Source organism: Eupeodes corollae, chromosome 1 (genome assembly GCF_945859685.1).
Source record: "Eupeodes corollae chromosome 1, idEupCoro1.1, whole genome shotgun sequence".
NCBI classification, from domain to species: domain Eukaryota; kingdom Metazoa; phylum Arthropoda; class Insecta; order Diptera; family Syrphidae; genus Eupeodes; species Eupeodes corollae.
The window spans coordinates 89,428,550-89,439,029 of NC_079147.1; the positions used below are offsets into that span (position 1 = coordinate 89,428,550).

Genomic DNA, 10,480 nt, shown 5'->3' on the forward strand with positions numbered 1-10,480 from the left:
AGTTGATCAAGATTTTTCAATCGACTAAAAGCTGAGCTTTATTACTCTATGATGTTTTCACTTCCTGCACAACTTCATTAAATGTTTGCTTTAAAAATGTTAGTTTGTAAATTACAAAAGAAATAAGTAATAATTCTGTGCAATACAAAATAAAAATTGTGATAGGCTTTTAGCTTGTCTGATGAATGTTTTGTAGCCTTCTCATCTAAGGATTGATTCAATTCGATTTTTTTTGACAGCTTCATGTTATCTGCATTATTTCAAATTTTTCGGTTTTTGGCTGGGTTTTACAAAAAAATTGTGTTAATTTAAGTAGAAAAACTCGCATTTTTAAAAAGTTCAACAAAATTGTGTTTTAGTCTCGGTGTAAATAGGCTCAAGAAAACATAGAAGCAGTTATTGTTGATTAAGTAGATCATAGACACACCATGCCCATGTGTCAATTAAGTAGAATTCTCGGGGCTCCTTTCGATTACCGCAGCACGAATTTCCTTCTGACTTTTGTTTGCAGTTAGTAAGGGGTCTCTGTAGAACATGTTTTAAATATTAGGGCGAGGTGAAACCTTTAAATCATAAACTTTTTTTGTATTTCGTTCTTTAAGCCTAAAACTAGTTCTTTGAATTGATAGTACGGCGCGGCGTAGTAACGGCTAGGCATGTAAGGTATTCAACCCCCCTGCTTGGGGTCACTAAAGGATATGGGGCGAGTTTGGTTATATGCAAAGTACATTTTGTATTTGAGCAATAAAATCAAAGAAATCCCCAACAACAAAAAATTAAGTATGGCAATACTGACCAAAAACAACGAAGAAATGTCAAAATCAACCATTTTTACGTGTTTTGTATGCGAAAAGTGAACTTTGAAAATTAATTTAAAATAGAAATAAATGTTTCCGCGATCTGAAATTGCTATAATTATTATTTATTTGCACATATCTATCAAATAAAAAAAATGGGCTGTGGTAATGGGAAGTTAAGCCGATTTCTTTTGAATTGAAGCTTAAAAAATTTGATGATATGAATAATATGCAGCTTTATGAGGGGCGACTTTCCATTACCGCAGCACGAATTTCCTTCTGATTTTTTTTTTACAGTTAGGTAGGGGTCTCAATAGAACATGTTTTAAATATTAGGGCGAGGAAACAACTTTAAGTCATAAAAAAAAATATTTTCTTTTTCGGACTTAACCCTACTTTTTTGTATTGCATTTTTTGAGCCTAAAACAAGTTTTTTTTAATTGATAGTACGGCGTACTAAGAGCTAGGTATGTAAGGGGGGGCATGCTGCCCCCCTGCAACCCCCCTGCTTGGGGTCACTATAGGATTTGGGGTGGGTGCGAGTTTGGGTATATGCAAAGTACTTTTCCATTTGAGCACTAAAATAAAAGAAATTACCAAGAAAAAAAAAACAAGTATGGCAACACTGAACATAAAACAGGGAAGAAATGTCAAAATCAACCATTTTTGAGTGTTTTGTATGGAAAAAAGTGAACTTTAAAAATTAATTAAAAATAGAAATAAAAGTTTCCTCGCTCTAAAATTGCTATAGTTATTATTTATTTGCACATATCTATCGAATAAAAAAAACCGCGATTCGAAATTCGTGCTGCGGTAATGGAAAGTTGAGCCCTTTATGATTATATACACCAATCACAACCATTTTTCCTAAGCATGCAAATCTATTCTTTTTTAACCATAGATCTTCTAACAGCTTTTCGTCCAACTTTAAAATTTCTTTGCCTTACTGTCTGTGGAGCTGGTCCACCTTCCACATAATAAGAAATTCATTCCACACACAATCCACATTCCAGTTGTCAATTTTGACAGCTAAGCTAAACAAAAAGTTACCATCTGTCACATAAATTACCGAAAATAAACATCAGTTATTAGAAAAAAAGTTCTACCACAGAAATTGCTTTCGTTGGCTATTTATTCGTTTTTGGTTCTGGATTCGGGGTTATTATAATTTTTTGGTTGTGGCGTAGTTTTTCTTCAACAAAAAAAAGACAATGGAAGAAGCTGAATTGATTTTTAATTTCTTTTACATATTACTTTGCTTCTGCATTGCCTATCCACCGGAGGAGTTCATTTCACTTGGTCTTACGGTCGAGAATTGTTTTTCAAAATTTCTTGGCTCCAAGGACGTCGAGTTCGTGCGTTATCATCAGAAAAGAACCTCATTGAACTTAGTCATTCATAGTTGTTTACCAGCGTTTTATTTTCTAATTCATCATCTTAAATTTGCAATTGGTGATGATGACGATGAGGAGGGAGGAATTTTAGACTCAAACGATAGAATAATCGTGGATGGACCTTGGGCATTGAAGTGCATTACATGGAAAGTAGCACAGCGTTTTAGTGTTATTGCTGTTTTGTTTGTTCCCGGTTTGATTGTTTATTGGATGCAAAATAATTGGGAGAAACATCCAATAAGTCGAACATTGAAGAAATTCTCAAATACACCCAATAGCTATGCTACACTTGCTAGCGATATAAATAACGAATATAGAAGGTAAGCGTGAAATTAAAGACTTTATTATCATTTAAGAACTATTCAAGTTGTTGGCAATAATTTGCAAAAAGAAATGGTTTAAGGAGAACATAAACAGAGTCGAACTTCCCACGTTACACTTTTGTTTCCTTTTTGGTTGTATTCTTAATAAAATGTTTATAAAATAGCCACCTACATAAACTTTCCTCTAGTTCATTTATAGCCGTCAAAGGCACTTTAACAGCTGTCGATTCGTTGAACTCAATTTTTGATAACTCGACATATCGATTACTTCTTGGAAGACCCTAGTTAGTTGACATAAGCTTTTTGATACACATTTCTTTTAAATATGTCGTCACTCATAATTCGCTCGAAAAATTGGTTCTGTTCTTTGTGTGTTTGTTATCATGATAGAGATGTTGTTTTTAGCATCATTGGTTATGACGAGAGTGGTTTTAGGAATCGACTTTATTTTGCCTTAGCTTATCAGTTCGGTTATTAGATACCAACCAAATATCATCCTTTATTAATCTTAGGGAACACCATCCCTAGGGCATCAAAAAGGTTAATACAGCTCTATTTAATGTGTACATGAGCCATTCCCCATTTTCGTTTTAATGTTGTTTATTTTTGTTAAATCTTTAATGCGTAAGACACCCGTTTATTATTTAAAAAAAAAACAGCTTTAAAAATGATGCTAAAAATGAAATTAGTTTACTTTTTGTAAGGATCTTAAGACATTCATCATTCATTCGAAATGTACTCCCATTAATCATCTCCTAGGTCTATACTCATGCGTGCTCATTTATGTAAATACTTAAAGAAATCGACAAGAAATTAATAAAGCACGTCATCGATCTTACGATGCGACATTATATGTACCTATAACATGTTTCTTAATCTTATGTATTTGCCTTCTAAGAAATCAACTGTCTAGTTTTAAGTTCAATTGCAATAAACCTTACTTACTTAAGGTGGCGCTACAGACCTGTGTGAACTAGGGCCTCACCCAACACACTTCTCCATTTAGCTCGGTCCCTAGCTAGATGTCTCCAGTTTCGCGCTCCTAGTTGGGTGAGGTCACCTTCCACTTGTGCGCGCCACCTGATCTGCGGTCTTTCTCTACTGCGCTGTCCTGTGGGTGTGGATTCAAAGACTTTCAGGGCGGGAGCAATGGTTGCCATGAGCTCTACGTGACCCAGCCATCTCAGTCGTTGGACTTTTACCCTTCTGGCTAAGTCTACGTCGCTGTACAGCCCGTACAGCTCGTTTCTTACATTACACCAAGTAGCTCATTTGATTTATATAAAGCTCACATTGAAAATTGTAAATTTATTCTAAAAAGCCGAAAAGAAAATCAAAAAGTTATTATTGTAGGTGATTTTAATTTGCCGAATGTTAAGTGGATTTTTGATCCTGATGATAAAATACTTGTTCCATTTAATGTTATATTTAATCATGATTGTGAAGTTGTGGATACTTTTGCGCAATTTGATCTTAGGCAACTAAATCATTTTCATAATTCTTTTAACAATGTGCTTGATTTGGTTTTCGTTGATTCAGATTTGTGCGTTAGTATAATATAATTCATCATGTCGCATTCAGTTTGCATGTAGAATTGTATGTGTATTTTTCAGCTGAAACTCTCGGTTCTAAATTTAAATATAATTTTGCTAAATCGAATTATGATTCAATCAATAGTCTTCTCAATGAAAATGATTGGCATGCATTATTTGTTGGTGCAAATTTTGAGAAGTGCTACGATTCTTTTTTAAAAATTGTGCATGATGCAATTGCATTGTACACACCTAAAATTAAAAGGAAAAGCTTTTCAAAACCAGTTTGGTTTAATAAAAGATTAATTAATCTTAATAATAAAAAAATAAGGTTTATAAGCATTTTCGCAAATCAAACAATGACCGTGATCTTTACAAACAATATCGGTTATTGCAAAAGAATTTTGATACTTTAAATAAATTTCTTTACAATCAATATCTTTTATCTGTTGAAAGTGATTTAAAATCTAATAGTAAAAGTTTTTGGAAATTTATAAATACGAAAAAACAATCAAATGGCATTCCTAATCTAATGCGTCACGATGGAATATCATCTTCGGATCTTAAAGTAGTTTGTAACTTTTTTGGTAAACATTTTCAATCCGTTTATTTAGATAGTAATCCAAATCCAAATATAAATCTCGATAATCAATTTAACGGTATTGATAGTTGTCTGAATATTGGAAGTTTACATTTTTCAATTGAGGAAATTGAAAAAGCTTTATCAGCGGTCAAAGTAGACACAAGACTTGATATAGATGGAATTGCACCTATTATTTTACAGAAATGTTCAATAGTATTTGCTGTTCCTTTACAAATAATTTTTAATCGATCTTTTGAAAGTGGTGAATTTTTAAGTACGTGGAAGCGTTCTATCATTACACCAATTTATAAACCAGGAAATAGGCAGGATGTTTCAAACTACCGCCCTATTTGCAAGATCTCTACCGTTCCAAAAATGTTTGAAAAATTGGTTTATGAAAAATTAACTTCAATGGTAAAACATGTTATCTCTCCCTGTCAACATGGGTTGGCTGGTAGATCTACCAGCACCAACCTAACAATTTTTTCAAACACCATTTTAAACGGGCTCGAAAAAGGTTTCCAATTCGATGTTGTTTATACAGATTTTTCCAAAGCTTTTGATAGGGTGAACCATGATATATTACTTATGAAGTTGAATAAAATTGGTTTTCATTCTAATTTGCTGAACTGGATACGGACATATTTAAAGGGTCGCATTCAGTTTGTTCGTATTAATAATTTTTTTTTCATCGCCTATCAATGTTACCTCGGGTGTTCCACAAGGAAGCCATCTCGGTCCGCTTTTTTTCTTGTTATTTATCAATGACATTCCCAATGTTTTCTTAAATTCTAGATGTCTAATGTACGCAGACGATTCGAAAATCTTTCGGTGTATAAAATCTGAACAAGTTTGCATATTGCTGCAAGAAGATCTTCAAAAATTATCAAATTGGTGTTGGATTAACTCCTTACACCTTAATATTGCTAAATGTCAAAGTATAACGTTTTGTCGAAAACGTACATCAATTAATTTTTCCTATAGTATAAATAATATCTTTTTTTCTATAGTAACCTTTAAAAAAGATCTAGGGATAATTTTTGATCAAAAACTTGATTTCTTAAAACATATAGACTTTTTAGTTGCCAAAGGTAATTCTATGTTAGGATTTATCTTGCGCAATTCAAAGGAATTCTGTGATCCTCACACATTGAAATGTCTTTTTTTTGCGTTTGTTAGATCTACTCTTGAGTATTGCAATACTATTTGGAGCCCTTTGTACGAAGTTCACTCTTTTAGAATTGAGAAAATTCAAAAACGCTTTACAAGGGTATTAGTAAAAAGGCTTCATTGGAGCATTGATATGCCTTCCTATGAAACAAGGTGTAAATTATTTGGAATCTTGCCTCTTAATATTCGTAGAAAGTTTTCTGGAGTTATGTTTATTCGTGATGTTTTAACTAATCATATTGATTGTTCGGAAATTTTGAGCTTAATTAACTTCAATATTCCTGCAAGGATACTTAGAAACCAAAATTTATTTAACATTCCATTCCACAGAACAAATTATGCTGCTAATGAACCATTGACCAGGTGCTTAAAAGAATCCAATTCTGTTTGCGATATGATCGACTTTTGTCTTGGTAGATTTTCATTTAAAAACAATTTACTCGTTATTTTGAGAAACCTTAATGGTGGAAATATATATATTTATTTATTTATTTATTGTTTTTTATTCATTATTGATTTTGTACGTATATTATTATTATTTTATTATCGAGTAATCACTAAAGCATTGTAACTTTGTTTGATGAAATAAACACTAAACTAAACTAAACTAAAGAAACAGCGGTTAACAAGAGTTATTCTGTCTTTGATCTCAGCGCTGGTGTTGTTTTCTGCGTTTACAGTGGAGCTGAGCCTAGACGAAGTCCTTGACTACCTCAAAGTTACGTCTGTCGATGTTGTATGTCCTTTCTTCACGACAGCATGTACTTTGTTTTGCCCTCATTAACCGTTAAACCCATCTTTGCCGTCTCTGCCTCAATACTCACAAAAGCCCCATTGACATCACGCTGAGTTCTTCCGATTATGTCAATGTCATCAGCATATGCTAGTAATTGGACAGACTTTTGAAAGATAGTGCCTCTAGTGTTGACGTGTGAGCTCTGCACTATTATTTCAAGCACGATGTTAAAAAAATCACATGAGAGCGCATCTTGTCTAAAACCTTTTTTGACATCGAAAGCTTCTGTTAAGTTGTTTCCAACCTTTATGGAGCAGCGTGAATTCTCCATGGTTATCCTGAACAAATGGACGAGTTTGGCAGGGATGATGTAGATGCTGTCATATGCGGCCTTGAAATCGATTAAAAGATGGTGGGTGTCGATTTGGTGTTCTTGGGTATTTTCCAGGATCTGCCGTAATGTGAATATTTGATCAGCTGTGGACTTCCCTGGTCTAAAACCACACTTTTACATATTAGAGAAGAGAAGATTTTATAGGCGATGTTAAGTAGACTGATTCCTCTATAGTTGGTGCGGTTTAGAGGGTCTCCTTTTTTCAGGATCGGGCAAACAATACTGACGTTCCATTCATCGGGCATGCTTTCTTCCGACCACATCTTACAGATCAGTTAGTGCATGCTCCTAACCAACTTATCTCCAGCTGCTTTAAAGAGCTCGACATTCAAGCCATCCGATCCAGCGGCTTTATTAGACTTCAGCTTAGATATGGCAATCTTTACTTTGTCTAAGTCGGAAGGACGGGGTTGTTGGCTTTCGTCGTCTATGTTGAATGGATCATCCTGCCTGACAGCGGAATTCAGTTCTTCGTCGCCGCTATACAGTCTGCAGAAGTGGTCCTTCCATATCCTCAGCATTGACTGCGGTTCCACTATGATGTTTCCACTTTCGTCTTTGCAGCCTTCGGTTCTAGATTTATGTACCTGTGAATTTCATTTCACCTGTTCATAAAACTTTCGAACCTCATTCCTGCTTTTATACCTCTCAACATCTTCGACCGCACGCTTCTCATGCCCTCTCTTTTTCCTTCTGAGAAGTCGGTGTTCCTCTCGCCTCTTCTGCTCATAGAGCTCACGAGCAGCTCTCGCCCTTTTATGTAGCACCGCTTTGCGTGCCTGTTGTTTGACTGCATTTGACTGCCGACATTCTTCATCAAACCAGGGGTTCCTTGTTGGTGGCTGCTTGAAACCCAGCACATCAGAGGCGGCTTCTCTGACTGCATCTTGGCAATGTTGCCACTGGTTTTCGATACATTGTGTTGGCGGCAGAGAACTTCGAGAGAGGTTAGTTGTAACTCGGTGGGAAAAGGATTTGGCGATCTCTGGCGATTGTAGCCGTTCGACGTTGTACCTTCTCTCACCACCTCCCTGTTTTGCCTTGGGTCTGGAAACCCGAAGTACTACCTTCGCTGCAACATGGTAGTGGTCCGAGTCGATGTTAGCTCCTCGGAAAGTCCGGACATCCATGAGGCTGGAAGCGTGTCTGGCGTCGATCGCAATATGGTCAATCTGGTTGGCGGTAGATTGATCTGGAGAAGTCCAAGTTCCTTTGTGGATGTTGAGGTGTGGAAAACGCGTACTGGCTACCATGACGTTTCGCCCCGCAGCAAAATCTATGAGCCTGAATCCGTTGTCGGAAGTGTTAATGTGCAGGCTGTTTTTCCTGATTATTCCACCAAAGATGTCTTCCCTTCCTCGCTTGGCATTAAAATCGCCCAAGACAATTTTAATATCGTAGCCAGGGCACTGCTCATATGTCTTGTCCAGCAGCTCGAAGAACATATATTTGGTGTTGTCATCTTTCTCTTCTGTGGGGGCGTGAGCGCATATCAGGCTAATGTTGCTGAATTTAGCCTTGATGCAAATGGTCATGAGGCGCTCATTGATGCACCTATAGCTCAAGAATTTTTGACTAAGTCTGGCTCCAATGACAAAGCCGCATCCAAATAAGCGCTGTTGGTTTTCGTGGTAGCAGTCAACATAGTAAATATCGCAGTTTTTATCCCCTTTTTGCCTGGCCCATCCCATCGTATTTCCTGGGTGGCGGTGATGACTGCTTTATAGCAGTCTAGGGCCTCCGGTAATTCTTCGGCCGCACGGTGGTCTGTTTAATGACCTAACATTCCATGTGCATATCCGAAGTTCGTTGTCCTTAATTCGTTTGCGTAGGTTTTCAACAGTAAATCCGTCCGTATCCGAAGCTTGTTGGTGCTTCGCAACTATGAAAGCTTTTACGTGGCCAGGAAGTCACCCCAACGGCACAACCCCCAACCTGGAGGGCCAGATCCTTAGTATAACTCCAAGGATGGGGAGCCAGATAAAACCGCTCCTTATAGGCCTGGGCTCCGAATAAGTCGAAGAAGCCCTATAAGGTGTTTACTAAGTAGTTCAACCTTATTGGGAATATAGACGCCGTTGATTCCATCTTGGGAATTCCTTCGCTGTCGTCTGGATAAGGAGAGGTGCCTTAGTGGAAACACCTCTCCCCCCTCTCTCGTTTGCTGCCCCCAACAACTTTCCACTGGGGTTGGAACCCAATCTCCAGTTGAGGTACTAGGGACGTGATGTTCACCACGGGGATTTGAGTGTAGGAGTTGATAGACAGAGGTGGGTTTTGAGAAAAATATGTGTCCTATTGAACATCCCCATTAGTTGATCATGTTATAATAAATGTTATAATAATCTGCACCATCTTCAACCTTTAGACAATGAAAATTCTATTGTGTAAACCTTCCAATTCTTAATATCTTATATTAGTTTACAAATCGTAGTTTAAACAAAAAAACTCATAAAAATAGCAAATTCTTGCTATTAGAAAATACATTTGCAAATATGCAAGTTATGAACTAAACTTCACTTGACAACTTCCAAAATGAAATATACATAGGTACTTAGTCTATCTACTTATAATTTTTAAATTTTGTTTAATATATTTCAGACAAGATGTTTTCAAAATGAAAATAAATTCAATTTCATCGGTAGTTGCAACTGAAAACTGGATTATCAAAACTACCCCATACAATGTCTATTTTGCACATCAAAGTGATACAACACTAAGTGTTGACAAAGTAAGTCCAAGAAATAATTATACCATCAGCAGAAGTACAATAAGATTATTTTCTTTTATTTATCTTTAGAGTGAAACCTACAACATTGCCCAAGATACCTCAGATGCCTTGCAAATAATCAGTATAAACGTACGGCCCGGTCGAGTGGGCGTCGAAGACTTTCAAATACGTATCAATGCACTAGAATTTCGAACCCTAGAAGATCGCATTAGCCGTCCAATCATAATCCCCTCGAATATTCAATTCCATCGCAATATAATCGATCGTTTTATTGAGGTATTCAAAAATCAGGTGTCATTGAATCCTGTCTATGTAGCCGATCAAGTGACTGATAAGTGCTTTGCCTGCATGATCGCCGAACCGAATATAAAGATCCACAAGCAGTGTTTGGATGAGACACCTGAAGGACAAATTATTCCCGAACAGAATCGTTGCACGAATTGCTATTGTCGGCCAATGTGGTGTGTCGACTGTTTGGCGCGATGGTTTGCTGCACGTCAAAATGAATTCGATCGAGATGTTTGGTTGGAAAAGAAATGCACCTGCCCTATGTGTAGAGCTCCATTCTGCCTACTCGATGTTAGTTACATTGAAAGAAGACTCCCTTGAAAAAATTAAAAAATACAAAGACCCTTTACAATTATTGCATTTTGCTTTTATTATAAACATTTTATAAAATGATATTGAGTACGACTTATATAAGTGTGTGATATTAAAAAGAATATATTAATAAAAAAAATATTAACAAACGAACAAAACAAAAATAATAGACTTAATTTTTTGTTTACCCACTAAGCTCTTACACTCCATGGGTCTAAGT

General features: G+C 36.3%; 1 protein-coding gene across 1 annotated transcript; it reads left to right on the top strand.

Moving 5' to 3' along the window:
- Window positions 1-1,854: 1,854 nt before the first annotated feature.
- On the top strand, window positions 1,855-10,427 carry LOC129940608 (E3 ubiquitin-protein ligase TM129). The gene is made up of 3 exons (XM_056048996.1): window positions 1,855-2,511; window positions 9,531-9,660; window positions 9,730-10,427. The coding sequence occupies exons 1-3, from the start codon at window positions 2,009-2,011 to the stop codon at window positions 10,267-10,269; spliced, it is 1,173 nt and encodes a 390-aa protein (XP_055904971.1). The 5' UTR covers window positions 1,855-2,008; the 3' UTR covers window positions 10,270-10,427.
- Window positions 10,428-10,480: the final 53 nt, after the last annotated feature.

What these genes read in the sequence shown, in the direction of transcription:
- LOC129940608 (XM_056048996.1), top strand. Translation starts at nt 2,009, where the DNA reads ATGGAAGAAGCTGAATTGATTTTTAATTTCTTTTACATATTACTTTGC. An exon ending in ATAAATAACGAATATAGAAG is followed by an intron (nt 2,512 to 9,530) that starts GTAAGCGTGAAA and finishes AATATATTTCAG; the next exon opens with ACAAGATGTTTTCAAAATGA. An exon ending in CAACACTAAGTGTTGACAAA is followed by an intron (nt 9,661 to 9,729) that starts GTAAGTCCAAGA and finishes ATTTATCTTTAG; the next exon opens with AGTGAAACCTACAACATTGC.